Source organism: Seriola dumerili, unplaced genomic scaffold, assembly GCF_002260705.1.
Source record: "Seriola dumerili isolate Sdu_G_001 unplaced genomic scaffold, Sdu_1.0 BDQW01000017.1, whole genome shotgun sequence".
In the NCBI taxonomy this organism is placed as follows: domain Eukaryota; kingdom Metazoa; phylum Chordata; class Actinopteri; order Carangiformes; family Carangidae; genus Seriola; species Seriola dumerili.
Window position 1 is genome coordinate 6,694,434 of NW_019174272.1, and position 20,973 is coordinate 6,715,406.

Genomic DNA, 20,973 nt, shown 5'->3' on the forward strand with positions numbered 1-20,973 from the left:
TAGTCAGATCATCACGCTGTAGAGGCTAGGTGTTTATGTGAAATATTATGCTCAGTAATTTCTCGGAAGAACACTGCTACCACAGCACTTCTGGAAAAGAAATCAAATCAGTACTCTGATAACTGTGGGTTTTCTTTTCTTTGCTCCTTTGATGTTGTGCGTAGAAAGAAAATAAAAAAGCGAATGAGCTGCATTCCGGCCAGCGTGGTTGAGAGTGTATGGTTCGTGTCTAAGATAAAGTCAGGAGAAAAGCAGAGACCTTGCACTGTGAGTCTGAACTGGCGCATCTGAGTTCCTGCGTTGTTACTGGCCAGACACTGGTAAAGCCCCTGGTCCCTCAGTCTTACTGACTTCACCTTCAGCACCTGGCCATCTTCCAGAAACTCTACATGGGGATCTCCGTCACGGGACAGAACCCTGCAGAGAGGGAGGAATGGAAGACCAAATCAATACCATGGGAAGTGCATCCTGTGTGTGCTGCTGAATGCCACGTCAATAAACTGAGCGGCGCTTACTCTCCATCACGGCTCCATTCCACTCTGGGCGGAGGTTTTCCGCTCACTCTGCACGGAAACTCCACCTCCTGGCCCAGCACCACAGTTAACTCCTGTAGTCGGGATGTTCCTGAGATCACTGGTGGAGCTTGAAAACATACCAGATATAGTTTACATCAGGAAATGTAAGACATTACTAAAAATGCTGAATGAGATCATGATTAATTCAAATTCAATATCACTGTTGTGAGAACAAAAATCATCTAGATTACAGAGGGACATTATTTTAGTTATTAATAAAACATTAAGAGTGACATTAATGGTTAATCTTAGTAGGTTTGGGGGGAATGACAACTGTCAGAATGTCTGCTACAGTACATTGAGTATTAAAGTTTAATTAAAGAGTTTAAGTTCTTTAGGAGCTTTAGACGGGCGTTCCTGGAGATTTTAAATCCACTGATGACAGGAAAAATATCCTGTTTAATTCTCTACTTAATTTACTAGGTATTACATCTTTCTTTTCTTCCACTCTGTTCTTACGTCGCTTAAATACCAGTTTGACAGTCGTTTTATGAGCTCACCTTGCACCACTATGTTATATTCTCTCCTGGCCTCTCCGGCTGAGTTTTGAGCTGTGCAGGTAAACTGTCCCGCATGGTCAGGCTGAACTCTGTAGATTCTGAGCATCCTATTCCCATTCTGCAGATACACCCCTGGACTGTTCACCTGGACATGCAGAAAATAGTTCAGTGCATCCTTGGTGTCATATTGTAATTAAAATGATAGCCACTTGGTGGCATTGTACAGCTGGGGACGGTATCAACAAGACATACAGTATGGGGATTCAGGATGACAAACTCACAGGATGACCATCTTTAGTCCAGGTGATCGTTGGGGAGGGGATCCCAAAGGCATCACAGCCCAGAGTGAGAGGCTGCTTCAAGGTGACAGTGAGGTTCAGTGGCTGGCTATCATCTTGGATCTCTGGGGGAACTGAAATAGTACAGGGATGATTTGTGTTGTCACTATGCACTATATATTTTGTTATCGCAAGAGAAAAAACCTAAATTCTCACCATTAACTTTTAGCCTAGTCTTCCTCTCCACAGAGCCTGCCTCATTGGTTGCCATACACTTGAAATCACCACTGTGGCTGGCAGACGCTGTGCTAATTACGAGAGCTCCGTCCCTCGCCACAGAAAACTCTGATTGTTCGGCGTGTATCTCCAAGCCGTTCTTGAACCAGCGTACCTTGGGGCGAGGTGAACCTGCAGGTGCGGGGACAAGAAAAAGATTCTGAGTGAGTATAAAAGGAGCTTTATTGATCACGTCTGACAAAAAGAAAAGATACTTCCATCTCTCTGCTTCCCTACAGGAGAAGTTAATGGGCAGGCAGCCCAGACTAGAAAAAGCCAGCTCTACATTTATCTGTTGGACAGCGGGGGAGACCATGCCAGAATGGTTAGAGTCCTTGTAGCCTGTGGGCTTAAGATTTCAAGGTCAGAGACACATAAAAAAGTAATACACTGTATGCTGGAGAGATGTAAGATGTAAGATTTAAAATACTATGATCAAGATTTATTACCAACACTGAGGTAAGAGTCTCAAGCAGTAAGAATAGGAGTGGTTGAACCAGCAGTTCAAAGGCAGCAATGCGCACATTCAGGATCCTGAAACAGATGTGCTCTGTGGATTACTGGGTGTAAAAGAGCTGGAAATGGTCAAGGCGAGGAAGTCGGAATGGGGAAAAAGTTGGAGGATTTTGCACTTAACACAACAGACTCTTAGGACAAGCACAGAGAAGCAGGTTGCAATGACAGAGCAGTGTGGTTGAGTGATCCAAATGCCACGGCTCTGGCTATTTACAGAGGTGTTACATATACAAACACCAAAGACGATGTAGGGAAATCAATCCGATCCAAAAAAACCACAAGAGATGCAGCACAACCAAAGGTGATGTTATCGTCTTTTGGCTCTCTGAACACATGTTTACAGTTAAGGAGCTCTGAAGTAAATTCATTATCTCATTGCTGGGAGGAAATGCGTACAGATGTTCTGTTTTAGATGTTAACAGATCTCATTAGCAGACTTTGAATTTATTTTACTGGGGCTGACGAAGTCAGAGATTATCTCTTCCATGTGTTTCTCAAATAATTACCTCTATCAAATGCAATGCGCCTGTTGGTGAATTAATAATATCCTTCTGGCACAGACTGCGCTTTATCTCCCTCATACAGACAGATCTCAAGAGAACAATGAGGGGATACTTGTTTCCTGCAGCCGGCTGCCTCTCTAGGGTGTCAAGAGCATCAAGAATTTCTGTGTGAGCTGCCTCTCTAGGGTGTCAAGAGCTTCAAGCACTTCTGTGTGAGCACCTCTGAGGCCTGGTACAGTCTGCCTGCCTGCCTGCCTGCCGGTGTGACTCGGGTGGAAGGAGGGCTAGTGTGGCTTCATCTTCCTCTTCCTGTGCTTCATGGTGCACCTCAGACATCTCTGTCCTTTATCTGCCAGCAGCAGCAGCCTGTAATTAGGATTCCTCTCCCAGCAGGCCCCAGCACAGAGGAAAGCAGATGTGGCTCACTGAGGCACCAGGCAGACTGATGTTCCAGCTGTTGCTCCACATTACACACAGTCCTCACCTTCTCTCACCGAGCTTGTTACCATGGCACAGCTCCACACAAACAATACCTGTTTGCATGGGCTTTCAGAGGGTAAGTATCCATCAGTGCATCTGCAGATATACACCAACACTCACTGTGTTTTGATAAAATAACAAGTTCTCCACATCCCAGCCCCGGGATGCCACCTTGTTCGCAAAGAAATGTTAAAAAATATAGACAACAGCATGTCTCTGGGTGCTGCGATAAAAAGAAGCTGTACCTTTTTAAGATGGCAAAGATGTTTTTTCCCTCTCTTTGACAACTAAAAGTCTACAGTGACAACGAAACATTCCTTTGATGGTGCACAAAAACACATATCTGTCCTACATTTAAAGTGGAATTTTCTCTTGCTCATAAAAACAAACCTAAAAAAAAGACACATCCACATCAGGCTTAAAAAAAAAAACTACTCACACTCTGTAAATTGAACCTTTTTTGAACACCAGATCTTGCATTGCCCTATTTTTTTCAGTCTGTCCATGGCTGACTCATGTGTGAATCATTTCATACCTTCAGCTGGGCAAGGGATAATGACCTTGCTGTTCGCTACTTTCTCCATGATGGCATCTCCAGGTTCTGCAAAGGATGGGGCCTCTGTGAGGACAGAAAAACGTGTTAAATGCTGGATCAAAGAACAAGGGCAGTTGAGACAGTGGGCAGTAAACTGAAAGTGTAATGAGTGTTGGTCAGTTATGTATATGCTGTGGGCATGTGAGGAGAAGCCTTCAGGGCATTCAAGGGTCTGTTTTGGGTGTAAGAGTTAACACTTCTCACGGTCATACTTAAAACCAGTTAATACCAACCTTGGGCTAAGCATTAGTAAAACAGATCATCTCTGTGATTAGGTAATTATTCTTATTCCTGCTAACAAAATTACTCTTGGTTTCTCACTTCTGTGTCCCGAATCTCTGATTAACCTTACACTCAGACTTGCTACAACCAACTCCTTGACCAGGAGGCTGACCTCTGAGGGCTAGAGAGGACCTGAATCAGCCTCTAACACCCACAGCCAGGCTGATGTCTAATTAGTAGCTATATTTAATCAGTTAGTCTCTTTGAGATCAAGGTCTCTCTCTCAGGGGAGACCTGAAAACAAACAACATTTATAGTCAGACACCCACACAATCAGCATACAACAACAACACGTGTAAAGCCAGACAACCAACAATTAAGACAAGAATAGAATTAATAAAAGTGATTACAAGGGTTGTAAAAGAAACATCAGATGTTAAAGATTTAAAGTCTTCAAGGGGTATAAAAACAAATCTACCTTGAGTGCAGTTTTCAATTAATTCCATAAACGTGAACTTGGTCACATTTAAAACAAGTCTCTGATTTAGTAGGAACATCAGGAAAGTGTCAAAGACTGAAGAAGAGTAGGAGCCTGGGTTGAGGTAGAACCAGGGGCTTATAAATCATTTGTACAAAACTGGGCACCTACATTCTGATTAGAAAGAATAATGATATTTATGTATAACGTAAATAGTAATGTACCAAGAATAGACCCCTGCAGCACCCCATTACTGATGGCAAGAAGGCTTGATTCAGCACATCTGGCCACCACAGTCTGAGTTCTCAACTTACACAAGTTGTTGAAGTTTAAGCACCCACATAAGGGGCCAGTATACTCCCATCACAACTGCATGTTGGATAGTCAAACAGAATTGGACACCGCGTCCTACAACTTTCTGAAGTCAGAATGGTTGGGCTTTGGCCGACCATTTTGTAACTTTCCAAAACTGACAATCTGACATTCACACCCAGTTTTCACTGTGGTTGACCAGCCCTTAGGAGCTGACAAAGGAGCCAGGGTTTGAACTTCACTCTTGAGCTCTCTTTTTTCATTCTTGACAAAACTATTTCTGACACTTTTTATGTGAACAACCCAGTGCAACACTATGAATGTCTTCCAGAAGAGACTGTCTGAAAATGTGCGGCGATATACCTGTTTTTAAACAATTTCATGTCTGCCTTCCTTTGTTGCTGTCTGAACCAACTACGAACTACACTTGATTTTTGACGTGGTTGGGCAACACTTTGTATGAACCTCTTCTTTTCTAGTATCCTTATTTCTAGGGTCCTTATCCCCTAGGAGGATGAAGCTAATGTACCTCAAGAGAATGCACCTCTAAAAACTTGGAGAGCCTAAAACTGGGACACTGTCAGTGTATATAAATGTTCATTGGTTCAGAGCTACGAAATGGTTATTTAAATAGATCTTACAAAGCAATATAGATGGACTAGATTCACAATACTCTGTGTGAACTACAGAGATTTATTATGCTTATTCTCAAAGTGAAGAACCAGGATTTGAAGAACTGATATTCACCAAGAATTTCCAGCTTGATCTCCAAGGTCTCCTGTCCAGCGCTGTTTCTGGCCACACACTGGTAGGTGCCCTGGTCAGCAAGGCTGACCTGCTGGATCCTGAGGGGCGTAGTGTTCTTGACCCCAACAGGAAGTCCATTATGAAACCAACTGACCTCAGGGCTCGGCTCTCCCTGGACCACACATGGCAGAATCACTGTCTGGCCGATCAGGGCTTTCAGGAGGGAGGGTGCTGTCTGAATCCTGGGCTTAGCTGAGGACATAAACAATTATGGTACATACATCTCTTACTATATCTGTTACACAACTATTTATTTACATATCTCATGCATTTTGAAAACTCAAGCTTTAAGGTTTCTAATAAGTTCAACTTCCTGAGAAGCCCCACAGAGTTACCTTGAATGTGTAAATTGTAGCTTATGGACATGTTGCCTGCTGGGTTTTCGGCAGTGCAGGTGTATAGTTTACTATCAATCAGGCGCACATCAGTGATCTTCAGAGAGCCTGAAGGCAAAACAGTGAACCTGGGGAGTGGTTAGGGGTCAAGGACAAAGAGATGGAGAAAACACAACACTTCATGAGTCACTTGAGATATACAGCTGCTGTGTTTTGGCAGGTGTCCCTGTTTTGAAGCAACATTTTCCTTTAGTGTCCTTTTTTTCATTGTGAGCTATGCATCTATATGAGCACATAAATAGTAAAATATTTCCAAAGGCTGCTCAGTGTTTATAGTATTGGGTAGCCAATACTACTATATAAATCTCTAATGTATGTTTTGATATCAACCTTGATCGTTGTGAGTCTGTGAGGATAAATTTCAAGATGCAGCTTCACTTCTGTTCCTATTTTTAATTGAAGATGAGTTGATGAAAACATTTCTTGTGAACAGATTCAGAGTGTGAATTCCCAGTACAGTTACTGCCTCAGGGTCATTGATGAAGTGGTTCATTAATATGTAAAATTATCAGATAATTCTTACATTGTATTGTATTTTCCTCAAAAGTGGTTTGCTGAGCTCTAAATACAAAAAGGAGCACGAGAGAAATGTGACAGGAATACATCAGTTGAAATATAATGTTAAGTTGATGGTGTCTTTGCATATGTATTGTTAAATTGCAATGAAGAAAAATGGATCTGTGATGGACGAAAGTTATGTTAGCAGGAGAGCACTAAGTGGAGCCTGGGCCTCAGCCAGGGCCTTGTAATCTCCCCAGTGAGTTGTTACTTTCACAATTACCATTGTCCACGGTAATTACAGTGTAAAAAGGGTAGCCAAAGTTTGACCTGATGATGTCACCATGGAAAAGGTCATATTCTCACAAAAATCAATGCATTTCTTCCTGCTGGGAACAGTAATGTTTGCGGCAACTACTGTGTGCTTATCACTAAGGGGTAAGGAAATATAGATAATTTGAAAATAAAAGCTTGGCCTGATGGTGGCGCTGTGGGAAGCAGTTAATGGCAAACTAGACATTTGTTTTTTTGAATGTTTGTCACAAACAAGTGGACAGATGGATAGATTGCATACACTAGCCTCGTCTCCAAAAACATGTTTTGTAACAATAACAACAGGAGCAGTTAAATTTAGGTTAAAGTAGTTAAATGTAGGTCAGCAACTTGAAAGTGCTGTGAGGTAACCTGAATTGCACCAGAAGCTATCCAGCTGTATAAATGCATAATATACACAAATGTAAACACACCTCTATGATTTATCTTAGATAAGTGTGTCTGCTAAGCAACTAAACTATAACAATAACATGTTCGTGTAAGTGGAAATGAGCTGGAGGCACAAAGAGCTCTCTATTTCAGCTGCACATATGGTGTAATGTCGCTCCCCCACCTTCTCAAACAGTCTTAGGAGAGGCAGCAACATTCAACATTGGAACCAAATGACTGACTCTGCAGTGGTCAATCTGTGCTCAGACTGCAGCACGGCTGCTCTGCAGTGCCACAGTGAAGACTGACACAAGCTCAAGCACACAGGACATGAACCACCCCTCTCGCCCATCCATCACTCCTCACATTGGTGTCAAGTCATCTGTGTACACAGTCTGACACAAAGACTAACTGGGACAAATTGGCCTCATCAGGATTAAGATTAGATTGAAAAAATCCACAGACCCTGTGTTGAATAGCCTTGTGTCTCCCCCCCCCCCCCGTCATTTTGCTACTACTGGGCTCAAATCTTACCGCCCACTGATTTAAGTTATTTCAACAATCAGTACCCCCTGGTCATTTCTTCTGACCCACAGAGTGTAGCTGGAGAGAATAAATCTCCCTTTAGACGGCTTGCCTGTTTCCGCTAGCCCTGCATATGCAAAGCATGGGCTGATGTGGGGGTTGTTCACAGTGATGTGTTATTCTCATCAGACAGGACTAGTAAAGAGTCAGCATGTTGTTTTACTGCTGAAACACCCCAGGGAATCCGAACATCAGGCAGACAGGGCTTGTATCTCTTCCTCTGTCAGTTCGTTTTCCTCCCCTCTTCCTGGCACCCCCCCCCCCCCCCCCACATCCACCCCCACCTTTTTCGTTCTTGCTGGCCCCACACAAGTAATACTGTATCAGAGAGTCACCACAGCTTTCAACCCCCTCCGTCATTCTTCTAGCTACCCAAAACCATTCAGTCTGGTGTCTGGCTCTGAGAGTGTGTCTGTCATCTATCCAGTCTGTGTCCCGAGTCAGCCAGCCTGTCTGCACCCAGAGTGACCACACATGAAAGCTGGGAATCAGTGAACCATGAGGGGACCAGATGTTCCTCCTCAGTTCAGCCAACAAGTGAAGCCCGCACACAGCTCTTCAGCGCTGCCTAACTGCCCTTGAACAGGCATCACCAAATAAACTCCAAACATTAGCAGCAGCTCTGACTGGCAGCCAGCGTTAGTCAGAGTCCCTTGTAAAAGCTGAGTCAGATGTTAGCGAAGTCAGTGGGAAGGTATGGTGAGAATGTTTGTCTATTGTTACACGATGTTTAACTCATTTTACTGCATCATTGCCTGAGTGAGGTAAGACTTCCTCTTACCCAGCTGTGACGGGGGGGATGGGATGCCCATTTCTGCTCCATGTGACTAGTGGAGATGGACTCCCCTGGGCCTCACATGGAAGAACAACCTCTGTTCCCACCTCTGCAGCCATCTTCACTGTGTTGTCATGGCCACTCACACCCATTATCTTAGGCATGGCTGGAGAAGGGGGAGAGAATTTGTAAGAAAACCATGTAGGTTCTTTCTTCAACTTGCTTTGTTTTTTGACTCTGTATATCCCCTGTAGACAGAGGTCAGACATCATTACACCAAACACTGCTATGTTTGGGTGAACATCATCAAACATTCATTTGCCTTACTGTTGACACTGAGCTGGATCTCCCGGCTGGCGTAGCCCACAGGACTGGTGGCAGTGCAGATGTAGATACCTGCATCATCAGCGGTGGGGTGGGGGATGTGGAGGTACCCATCAGGATTCAACTTAAGAGAGGAGTGGTCCCTGAGCAGAGGCTGCCTCCCCTGGAGGAACAGCAGGCATAAGAGCAGAAAGAACACACTGAAGATAAAAGCTGTCCGCACAACAACAGAGGTACACCAACTTTAGTTTAAGGTTTACAGCCCGACCTTTGATGTCTAATATAATTACTGAGCAGCCCTTTACACTCACTCTGCATCCCCATTACATGCACACGAGAACGCAGCCTGCTGCACACGAACTTGCTTTGAACATAAAATAGCTTTTACAGATTCACTTTTATCTGACAAGGAAAGAAATTTACTTGACTCTAGAGAACTACTCTGAAAATGTTTGGGAAAAAAGCAAGGAAGAAAAATCTGGCTCAGTTCAACAATATGTATGAAACAACAGCACGATGACTTCATTCAGTAATGTTGACTATGTAATGGTGTCATCTGTTTATTTCTTCATGGGAAAGGTCAAATCACTGGCTGAATTTATTACATAGTCCTCTATAAATGACAGTTTGGGGTAACAACTGCTTGCAGATAAATCATTTGATTGTGCCTCATATGATCATGTCGTAGTCTGGTAGGTTTTCTTTAAGTGCTGTACTGGAAGGTGCTGCAAGAAAGGTTTTAAATAGATTTCTAAGGTACAATAAAATACTGTGTGATTTCTCACAGCCAAGCAGCAATATGGTAATGTTGCCATGGTTACATCCTTCCTTTTCAGGTTAATCAAGTCTTGATTGCAGTGCAAAGTGCTATTGTTGGTGATGTTTTTAGAGCATTCTGACAAATCTGAGAAAATAATGCCAGAAACTGAAACTAAGTTGTTAGATTAATATGCCAAAAGGAACATTTAAAATAATAATTATACAAATAATGTATGTATGTAATGTATTTATGTAAATTTAACCAAAATAAGTGACCCTTTTCACTAATAGATATAAATGAGGGACATAACTTAAGTTACAGTAGTAAATCATAAGACAATGCATTATCAGATGAAGATGACTACTATTATCATCACCATTATCATCACCATCATTATGCTCGTGCTGATTATATTAATAGCCCACTGATTAATGGTTGAAACAACTCAACAGTCTAAAAAATCTACACACCATCACCACTGCAGGACTACATACTGATCTTTGCTTTTGTTTGATTGCAACGTGCACGATATAGCTATCATTTCAATAATTATTTACAAAGTCTTAATGATGATTCATTTAAAGATGAATGGATGCCAAATGTGATCCTCTCTAGATAATGTTGTGGGAATCAGATCTACCCAATTAGTCATACATGAGTATATGGGATGCAGCCAAAAGCAATCATTAAAAAAATGTAGATTTAGGCCACAAGTGTGACATCCTACCTTGGACCAGACAACATTTGGCTTGGGAACACCACTGGCCTCGCATGACAGTGTGATGGCTACGCCCTCGTTGGCTATGTAATGGTACGGACCAGCGTTGATCTCAGGGGGCACTGTGGAAGAAGTAGGTCACAAAGCACAGCTGTCTGACTGGCCATGAAGAAGCAGGCCCACGGCATTATCACTGGCCTTAGCCAACCAGCAGTATAAGTGCTGGAGGCATTTCTTCATTACAAACTGATGATGAACCGTAATCTGGCCTGTCTGTCATTACATGCCTATGAACAAAACGACCCTTTCGTCAAAGCATGCAGTAAATGAACCCTCTCACTATGATGACAGCAGGTGGTCGAGTCATTGAAATATTGTTGTTTTCCACACTGACTCAGCACATAGTTGGCCTGACTGTCCAAACCTGCCGGTGTCTCTAGTATGGAGAAACTGTTTCTAGGCGAGGGAACTTAAAGGAATTGTTTGGCATTTTGGCAAATAGGCATATACCTTACTTTGGTGAGAGTGAGGTGAGAAGAGTGATACCACTTTCATGTCGGGATTCTAAATATGAATACTAAAGACACATTCACATTATCACAGAAAAACACCTTTTGCATGTGTCTTGTCATTGTTATGTATGTGGTGGCTTTTGAACAGCTGTGTGTGGATGCCTGTGGTGGGGATGTGCCAAAAGTTCAAACTTGTTGAACTTCGACCTAAGCTGCCATGACCCTTGTGGGAACAAGCCACTGACTTCTGACCACCGCTTTAACTTAAAGTTGGACACAAAGTACTTATGTTTCAGAATTTCCACAACTGTACAATAAAAAATTAGCCACATCGAGACCAGACAAAAAATATATTTGCTTGGTGAAATATTAGCATGTAAATGCAGCCAATCTGCTGCTAGCAACATTAGCATTGTAGCTTGGCAGTTCTGGAGCAGTAAACACTGAAGCGACTTGTGCAAAAAAATCCACCTATCAGCACTGCCAAAGTTCACAAATTAACACTTTGCTTGTTTAAATTCATACATAAACAAAAAAGTAAAGCATGATGATTTGTGGTGTTATAGAATGTTATGTACTAGAATTATTTCTTTGCCGGGCCAGTGACTCTCTGGAGTATCAGCAAGTTAACTTGGGACAAGAACAGGCTAGCTGTTTCCCCTGCTTCCAGTCTTTATCCTAAACTAAGCTTATCGTCTGGTGGCTCTAGCTTCATAGCATGAGTGACGTATTGATCTATTCATCTAACTCTGGGGAAGAAACTGAATTAGCTTTCAAAATGTCTGACTGTTCTTTTAACCTACTCTCTTACCGTGGACCTCCAGGGTGACTGTGATGTTCATGGAGCCTGCCACGTTCACCGCAGCACAAACATACGTGCCAGCATCCTCTGGGATGGTTCTTTCAATGTACAAACTGCCATCACTCCTCAAGAACATCCTCCCATTCAGCTGAACCTTTGTAGAAGGAAAAGGACTGCTGTCTCACAGGAACACAGAGATTATGTGTGTGATGTACTGTATATATCTAAAGGTTAAATACTAGCCAGTCTTACAGGTTTTCCATTTTGGGACCAGTGTCTTTCTGGAAGAGGTATTCCATCCAACAGCATGCAAGGAATACTCAGGGACTGACCGATTCCAGTGGTAATGATCGGGGCACCTTGGGCCAAGACAGGGGGCTCTGCAGGAAAAGGAAGTGTAAAGACATAAATAACAAACAAGAGCCGGAAAATGTGAAAGTATTTTAAGGCTACAATTGACTTTGGAGCCGCTGCCATTGTTTCTAAAATATTCTGTAGGGTAGCGCAAAAAGATAAGAGAGCCTAGACAAGCGTACCCAGTCCAGTGACGCTAACTCTGGCCTCGGTTTTGCTGGTTCCAAACTGGTTCTTGGCCTCACAGATGTACAGCCCTTCATCATCCAGCCAGACACCTGTAGACAAACACACAGTCCAACAACAGCCCTTATTTCAACTTCACTCTCTTAACATCTGAAACAAGCCGAATCTCTACAATAAGAAAGAAAACAGTTTATCTTGAAAAATCCATGTTAATAGCAGTTTAGTCCTCTTCTCAATAATAAGAGGTATTATTGGTTTGACTGAGCTGTAATTAAGAGTTATAAATAGAAAATAATGGGATTAATGGGTTCAGCTCAGCTGCCAGCCTGCTGACACACATGTTCCACTCAGTAAATTCCCTGGAGATCACATGTTGGAAGATGTACACATGATTCACTTCTTGTGTTTAGATAGTCAAGGCTGATGTTTAAAGAGGTGATGACAAGACATTAAGCATTAAGGTAAAAAGTGAGGAACAGGATGGTAAGAGATGCTTTCTAAAACAATTGCAGGTAAAAAAAAAAAAAAACAGAGCCATCTGCAACAGATTGAGCTAATTAGGTCAGACGGCAGGCACAAGTGGAAACAGTGACAGAAGCAGCCCATGCAAATATGTCCGTTCCTCTCCAATATAATATTACACACACTATAAACATTTAGTCTCAGGAGCACAAAGGATCACCTTCAGCGGCCAGGATTAGTCATATTGCAAGCTGAAAGGCCTCCAGAGTTCACAACTTAAATTCCCCTCGCCCTGATGAGATTACAATCTCACAATCAAGGACACATGAATGGACAAAGGGACGCCTGCCTGCTCTTGCAGAAGGATTTATATCATTAAAGTGATGCAGCACTTTTTAGGTAAGTCAGAAGTTGTGCTTTTAGCAGGATGGATATTAAGTGTTTTGTGAGCCATCTACTGTGTACACTGTAATTTTACCAATGGCAGTGACATCCTGTTGCCCACCTCTGTTAAGAAAATGTTATCTGAATTTGATATGAAAGGCTACACCTCCTCTATATTTAATCACTCTGAAAATTTCAGTCATGCCAGTCAGTGCAGGGCAACCATGAAGCTATATTAGCCTGCACTGCAGAGCAAAGCTCTTAGCTGTGTCAGTTTTTCATGGATAACTCACTCTGGATTAGAAGGTGTCCGTTCTCCAGCTGCGTTGTTCTACTGTGGCTGTCTGTCCTTGTAAGAATCTGTCTGCCGTCCTGTCTGCGCCAGGTCACTGTCGGCTGCGGGAAACCTCGGGCAACGCAGGGGAGGGTGATATTCTCCCCTACGTTAGCTGCCACGTCAACCGGTGCCTCAGAGAACAATGGGCCCGCTGTGCAGGGCAGAGTGGGAGAAGATGAATTTTCCTTTGTATAAATTTGAGAGAAAAATAAGCCTTATGAGGAACACTGAAGTGTGGTCTAACCTCCAACCTCCAGAGTCACGGTGCCAGCAGAGGTTCCGGCTGAGCTGCTGGCCACACAGCTGTACTGACCAGCATCGACCTCCTGCACCCCTCGAATGTGCAGGGTCCCGCGGTGTACATCCTGCTCAACGAAAGGAGCAGAGCCCACCTCAAGCTCACCTGGAAACACAAACAAAATAAGCCTGCTGGTCTCTAACATGGACATTTCTACAGTCATTTTAACGTACGCGCTGTCTTAACTTACCTTTGAACCAGCGGACAAGGGGAGAGGGAACGCCTGTGGCTTGACACTCCAGAGTCGCATCACCGCCAACAGACACAAGCACCACCTGCCGTGCCACTGTTATCTTCGGCACCTCTGGAGCGAAAAAAGAGAAGCTTAACATGCAGTTCAACTCAGAAAGAATTCATATTTTATAGCAACTCACCAGCTATGTAGAAATAATAGTAATGTAATGTTGGCTTCAACCAGCAAAGGCTGCAAAAACACCTGAGGTAAATGTAAAACTACACTTACATTACACACACATTCTGTGTCAACACAGCAGGGATAGATGTTTTTGGAACAGGCAGACAGCTGAAGTGAAAATTTGAGATTATCTATCTTACAAGGCTCAATGTCGTGACAGATCAGTGTTGTTAAAAATGACATTCAGAGACAAAAGTGTGTATAATACCAGCACGCCCCAGGAATGGGCTGCCAAAGTCCATCACTGCTGATGTTTCTGTCAACCACTAACTGACAGCCTTGACTGAAACTTCAAGCCTACAACTGCTCACAAAACAAGGAGAGAAATATCCTGTTGTGTGAGACGGGGTGACGGGTGGCCACACTCAACGCCAGTGCACAACTCACACTGGATTTTATTCACAGATTAAATCAAATCAAATGCTGCTGAGCAACAGCCAGCAACACAGATAAAAATGTGTTGCATTATATGAAGTTTGAAAATCAATGTCAAGAGAAACAATTATTCAGAAAAGAAATTTAAAAAATGAATGAGACTCCAAATGATAAAAACAAAAACATAACATCTGTGGCGATATGTTGACCTACCTGCAAAAGTAAGTGACACAGATTGAGAGGCAGTCCCAGCCTCATTGGTTGCAAGACATGTATAGTTCCCAGCATCCTCTGGGAGGGCCCCTCTAATGATCAGAACTCCATTGTGGTTTAGACTCACCCTGTATCATACAAATGACAGGATTTATGTTTGTTGGCTCTTCATGAGCAGATACAAAACAGAAATTCATCTCTAAACCTTTCTGCTATTCTTGAGTATCATGAGAGAAATTTTTCTTTCAATATGTATTTTACACACACATATGACGTAGTTGTGGTTCGGAAAAAAGGTTTCAGATCATTAGATGTAAATCTCTGAAGCGATGCAAACAAGATGTGGCAATCGTGCATGTAGTCGAAGTGGAATGTAATGACTCTCTGAGTCCTCTGTGCCGGAGGTGTTGAGTGGGCTGAGAGTTCCCTTACCTCGGCTGATTAGTGAGGAACATGTTTCCATGGCTCCAGAAGAGCTTGGGTGGGGGGGAGCCGGACGCCGAGCAGACAAGGCGGATCTCATCCCCTCGGGAGAAAGCCTGGCTCTGTGGGTGAACTACCACAGAAGGAGCCTCTACAATTGGAGTCAAACAGAGGGAAAAAAGCTGACAATGACTCAGGGCCTCGTCACTGCTGCATGATGTAATTTATAACTTCCCCGTCAAGCGTTTAACAACAGTAAACTCCTGATGATGTGCGCTACAATGTGATTACCAAGCACTCCATGTCTGACATCATGACTGGTGGATCGTAGTGAAGTTTCTCATTTACTTGGCTGTTTTTGTAATTCATTACAAACATCTGAGGGCATGTACACAATAGCATGTCTACACTTTTCAACATGCATCCCTTCTGGCTGATGAGAAACACAAGGAAGTGGCTCAATCTAACTGCGAGGAGGTTAAGCCAGTAATGGAAAACAGATGACAGGGGGCTGAGAGGAGCCATGAGGCCCCCGGTGTGTTAAGTGTTTAAGCAGATGGCCTGCAGGGTATCGTCCTACCGTACCTGGGACGAGAAGCCACACGGTGATTCTGCTGTCTCCGTGAGCGTTGGTGGCCACACAGTGGTACTCCCCAGCATCCTGAGTCCGCACCCCGTTGATCTGCAGGGACGTGTCGGACAGCAGCTTCACTCTCCCTGCGCGGGCCCGGATGGTACGGCCCGCTCGATGCCAGGTCAAGTTGTGGCGCATGGAGCCTTCTACTTTGCAGGGAAGCAAAGCGACGCCTCCCACAGCAGAGGTCACATTCACTGCCGGCTTCAGGACCGGAGGAGGCTCTGTTTCAGGGGAAACACAACCAAAACATCAAGCTGGTGTTATCAGCGGCAGACAAACAGTGCAGAAATAGTTTACTTTTACACAAATGTTTGTATTGGCGTGTTTTGTATCATGTTGATGTTGTAGCCATGAAATTGAGATAAGAAAATGGCTGGAACTTATTTCAAAGCCTTGCTGTGACTGCGATGTCTTTGTGCAAAACATTGAGGAAGTGTGTGCGTACTTGCATTATTGTATGTGTGTGAGACATACCTCTAACAGTCAACTGGGTTAAGGCACGTCCCTGTCCTGCAGTGCTCTGTGCTGTGCACTCATACAAGCCTTCATCCTCGGCTGACGCGTGGGCAATCTCCCATGATGCTATGGCAGAATTCCTGATACAAAGACACGCTTGGTTCGTTGGCTGGATTATGACAATGGCAACAAGATCCCATTTTACGTCGCATTCGATTTGTATCCCTGGCACACACACACACTGGGAATAGTTTTCACCACAAGTCAGCTTCGTTTCATGAATTTAATTCAAAGCAGAGCATCAACACCAAGAAAGAATGGGTGCTTTGTTAATTTTTCAAGATGACACAATCGAACATGTAATGTTCACAAAATCGAATGTGTATACCTGTTTCCTGACAGATGAGCCAATAAAGCTTAAGAGTCGAGCAGCACTAATGCTCTACAGACGTGCTCGTGAGTGACCTAATTAGTGTTTTTTACAGCAGGTAATGGATGCATGAAGCTGCAGCATCTGAAGGAATCCAAAGGAAGGAGAGCCAAATGTTACTGAGCGCTGAGCAAATAGAGGACAGACTCACTGAAAGAACTTATCCTCTCCCAGCGTAATCCCACTTCTGCTGAATCTTAGCCTGTAGGGAATGTCACTCTCCACCGAGCAGCCAATCACAGCGGGCTGCATGTAGAAGCCCTTCACCACATCAGGCATGCTCACAGCTGGGGGATCTACACAAGGGAGGAAACATAGGTTAAAGGTCATCGGAGAGATTGATGAGGTGTGAGAGACACTGTGGAGTGGCTTTGGTGAGACGTGTCTGCAGGAGAGGGGGTGGGTGGGGGGGTGGGGGGTTGTCTTGCCTGGAACGATGTTGGTATAGGAGACACTGGACAGCCTCTGGAAGCGGTAGCCCTCCTCGTCTTTGCCCGTCACCTTGATGAAGAAACTCTGGGAGGGGGTGCGGAACTCCGGGAGACTCCACAGTCCTTGTTGGCCGAGGTCAGCGGGCAGAGGTACGGGGATTGTGCGCAAGGAGCGGCCTGAGCCTGACATCAGCTCCACATGGCTCAGCTGACCTGGAGGCTTCAGGCCTGTACATTTCAACAAAACATGGGCTGGAAGTCCTGGGGGAGACAAAGACAAAGATTGCCATGAGGTCATCTTCTGCACGTGCTCTCAGTCAAATAAGACTCAAGAAGCTAACAGAAACATGTGTGGCACCTTTTATTGGTCTCTCTCTGGTGTGGTTGAACTCAGAAACAGGTACACCGGAAAAGCCAGCCCTGAAATCCAGATTACTGACTCCTGTGACTCTCAGAGTGTGGCGCCCACTGCAGCTCACCTTTAGAAAAAAAAAGCAAAAGTATTCAATTAGACAAATGTCATAAAACAGTGAAAGAGAGATATTCATGAATTATTCACCAGAGCAGTACCTTCAGTTTCCAGGCTCCAGGTCTGGGAAACTTCAGGTTGACAACCCGAGCAGAGTTAGGAATGTTCAGCAGCTCTTTAAGGCCCTGCTCCACACCAACTACACGACCTAGGAAAAGAACGCAAGAACAGGGATATTTCAGTTTGAAATATGGCTTCCCTTGTGTGTGGACACTGATAATAGTCTAAAATAATGTGGAAAAAAGAAAAGAAATGAGTATAAATGTGTTGTCTACCAAAGGGATCGCTGAGCTCAATTTGTGGTGCTGGTCCACTGAGTGACACAGTGACCTCTCTGAGGCTGGGGTCAAAGGGCACTTCCCACTTGTTCTCCTGGGCACTGTCATGGTTGGAGGACAGCAGGTGGACCTTCATGGCCTGAACCGTCTCCTCAACCCATTTTAAAACCTGGCAGGAGGAGAGAGACAGTGTCACAGAACCGTAACGGAGCGACCTATCATGCTGGTGAAAGCACATTTGTCAGTGGATGAGGCAGAGACCTGTCAAACACAAACTTTAAGGGACCACCCCCCCCCTCTCAACTTAGAAAGACATGATGAGGATAGGAAGGATGCAGCCCCCACCACCCCATTCCCTGCACGGACAGCAGGCTGCTCTTTGTCTTAGGACTATGCTTTCATCTCAAAAGTATTCCTTCAAGGGATTTTGCCTAAACAAAGGAAAAGTGAAACAGCTCAACTGTCAAACTGATAACATACAGTTTTCTGCACTCTCAAGCATGTACTCCCTGAAGAGCGTCTCTCACAGTGGAAGTCTGTCAGGAAGCATGCAGTCCCCCTCATGCAACACAGCTTCCATGAATCATAAGGCTTGTTCCTCAGAATAGAAAGCACTAGTGAATGTGGGGGGGGGTGGTGGTGGTGGTGGTGGTGGTGGTGGTGTTGGGGGAGGGGGGGGTGCCTTTGTTTTAGAAATACACTTAAACTCAATATTCCACAGAATGACTAATTGCTGGATAAGTATTGAGCAGAAACGGCTGGCTGTTTCCCACTTTTTTGCAGAATCAGTCGAAGTGAAGAAGCCAGATGAGGTCAGACAGAGACACATTAGGAGGCTTCCTTCTTAAATGAGTCCTCTCGCCACTCAGAGAAAAGATTACTCAAAGCCTGAAATAGTAGCGGACAGTTTGATTATATATAATTACAAAAACATTCCAAAATCAGACTATAGTGTACCTTGGTGGCTCTCCAGAGAAGTATCTGACACTATTTGCTTTGACAGGTGCTTGACCCTCTGGGTATTATCATTATCATGGTGTTGACTAAGAATACAGTTTTCCTTTTGTTTCCTCTAAAATGGAAACAGAAGCAGCAAAAGCCATTGACATTTCATAGTCTCATTTCAGTGGCCACAATGGACCAAATGTCTTCCATCTTCCAAATGCTTAACAAGCAACTGCTGTCTAGTATTTGTTTTGACCTCATATGTAGAGGCATTATGGCTGAGCTGTGTCTGCAATCAGACAAACTGAAAACATTTCTTCGGCGAACCCTTGGAGATGGAGCCAACGGCAACACATTTTAAGACATTTACGCAAAAATGGAACAAGGAAAGCCTTTGATAATTTAATTATCAGGCCTCCGCTTTTTGTCTATCAGGTCCGCTGGGTGCTGACAGCAGCTGGTTCCTCTCGCCGTTTTTACAACTGGAAACAGCTGTAATGTCTGCCACATGTGCAGCCATCACCAGCAGAGCAGGAAACTGCTAAGAAGTGACCTATATCTGCCCCAGGATAGTGTCTACTTCTTATGCAAGAGAGCAGAGAGGAGTGGGCATTGCGTTGGCCTCAGACCTCAGATAAAAGGAACTGGAGCGCAGCGATGGGGCGACTAGCTGTCCCGGCCACGGTGGGTCTCTAGGAGCACACTGCGTTCTGCAGCCACTCCCTGTTTCAACCACAGGGAATGCAGAAGATCTTAAGTCCTGTGAAACCTCATCCGGCGTGTCTCAGTTGAACGGGCTTACAGGGCTGTTGCAGGAAGGACCCCCCTCTACTATTCATAGATGCATGACAGATGGGCCCAGAGAAAAAAGAATTAGTTGCGGCTGGGGTGATGCTGTATTCCCCTCACTCGTCCAGGTACATTACCTGAAGAAGAAAATTGTGGCCGTGCTGTGTTTAAGCAGAGCAGCTTGACTCCAGACCTCCTGGTGTGCCGGGGTCAGCTTAGTCCTTACCCAGGTTTAAACACTACAACTGCTTTTAGGAGGAAGATGTCCCACTACAAATCAAGGTTATTAGAGCAAATCAGTCACAGATGGACCCCCTGCTCCCTCTCAGTGGGAGTTTGGACACACCTGTTGAAGCTTTGCCTTGTCACTATTGGCCTGTATTTGAGAGAGGCAGCTACATCATAGATGGTGCCTTTGTTTAACACACTCAGGAAGGCGCCTGAAGACAAATGTTACCTGGGTTTCATTTTATGTCTGACAACCATTACCAGACCCTTAACTCACTACTGCATCCATGTAATGAGGAAACCATAAGGGCAATGTTATAAATGACTCTTCAAGGCACTTGAGCTGAGTGCATGTGCAGCTTGCTTGGTGGAAACACACAACAACCGGCCAGATCCTGCAAAGCATAACTGTATCTTCATTACATGCGTTTTTAAAAACATGTTTCAGTTGGCAAGCAGACATCGCAGTCGCGCTAAACAGCCCTTGTTCTTGATCGCTGCCCCGGGCTACCGATGACTAAGGACGGCATCATCAGTGTGAAGAGGACACATCACGGTCCAAGTTTGACAGCACATTAGTGTGGTTTTCGTGTCCGCGCTCTCGTTAGCAGACTCTTTGGTTAATCATAACCAGTCAAATTTAAGGTCTGTAAAGAGTGTGATATGCGTAGCTGACAATGAGCTGTTGTGTGAGGCCTTGGAGCCAACTCCGCTGGGCAGCTGTGTTGGAAGGAGGAAAGCCATGACAGATCATATCCTGGGATTAGAGAGTAAAATAAGCACTCTGTTTTCTCTCCACTCTTCCCCTGGAGACCACAAAAAGACTTTGTATATTTGATTTGGCCGCACTTTATTAAACTGCTATTAAAGGGGAATATTTTGGTTAGATTTGTAGTACTTCTGAGGTTTTTAAGGATTAAAGGATTTGCATTAATTTGGTAAAAGCACGCCACCCAAGAGCTATAATCACACAGGTCCAAAAGACGACTGACATACAGTAAAATCAATGTGGAGCCAAGAAAATTTTGTTTATAAGTGTGCACAAGTTTGCATGTAACAGTACACTAAGAACATGTCAAAATACTCCAGCCTACTTTAGCACAAAGCCATCTGGGGTTGAGGTGTGAGGGCTAAAGTGAGTTTGGTCTCCTATTCCCTTAATGCTGCAACACAAAAATGACATTTTAACC

General features: G+C 44.1%; 1 protein-coding gene across 1 annotated transcript in view; it reads right to left on the reverse strand.

Annotated features, from left to right (window-relative positions):
- Positions 1 to 20,973, reverse strand: part of LOC111227312 (hemicentin-1-like) — a 43,915-nt gene that overhangs the window by 17,892 nt on the left and 5,050 nt on the right. Inside the window, exons 6-31 of the mRNA XM_022752749.1 lie at positions 17,819 to 17,990; positions 17,585 to 17,691; positions 17,373 to 17,493; positions 17,012 to 17,275; positions 16,735 to 16,879; positions 16,172 to 16,293; positions 15,646 to 15,918; positions 15,070 to 15,211; positions 14,638 to 14,765; positions 13,825 to 13,938; positions 13,581 to 13,739; positions 13,293 to 13,487; positions 12,150 to 12,245; positions 11,866 to 11,993; positions 11,623 to 11,767; positions 10,309 to 10,421; positions 8,825 to 8,984; positions 8,504 to 8,663; positions 5,878 to 6,005; positions 5,483 to 5,734; positions 3,664 to 3,747; positions 1,570 to 1,761; positions 1,357 to 1,487; positions 1,076 to 1,220; positions 516 to 642; positions 260 to 417 (exon numbers count right to left, since the gene is read on the reverse strand). Of these exons, the coding sequence (XP_022608470.1) occupies positions 260 to 417; positions 516 to 642; positions 1,076 to 1,220; positions 1,357 to 1,487; positions 1,570 to 1,761; positions 3,664 to 3,747; positions 5,483 to 5,734; positions 5,878 to 6,005; positions 8,504 to 8,663; positions 8,825 to 8,984; positions 10,309 to 10,421; positions 11,623 to 11,767; positions 11,866 to 11,993; positions 12,150 to 12,245; positions 13,293 to 13,487; positions 13,581 to 13,739; positions 13,825 to 13,938; positions 14,638 to 14,765; positions 15,070 to 15,211; positions 15,646 to 15,918; positions 16,172 to 16,293; positions 16,735 to 16,879; positions 17,012 to 17,275; positions 17,373 to 17,493; positions 17,585 to 17,691; positions 17,819 to 17,990 (3,961 nt within the window). The remainder of the gene's footprint in view (positions 1 to 259; positions 418 to 515; positions 643 to 1,075; positions 1,221 to 1,356; positions 1,488 to 1,569; positions 1,762 to 3,663; positions 3,748 to 5,482; positions 5,735 to 5,877; positions 6,006 to 8,503; positions 8,664 to 8,824; positions 8,985 to 10,308; positions 10,422 to 11,622; positions 11,768 to 11,865; positions 11,994 to 12,149; positions 12,246 to 13,292; positions 13,488 to 13,580; positions 13,740 to 13,824; positions 13,939 to 14,637; positions 14,766 to 15,069; positions 15,212 to 15,645; positions 15,919 to 16,171; positions 16,294 to 16,734; positions 16,880 to 17,011; positions 17,276 to 17,372; positions 17,494 to 17,584; positions 17,692 to 17,818; positions 17,991 to 20,973) is intronic.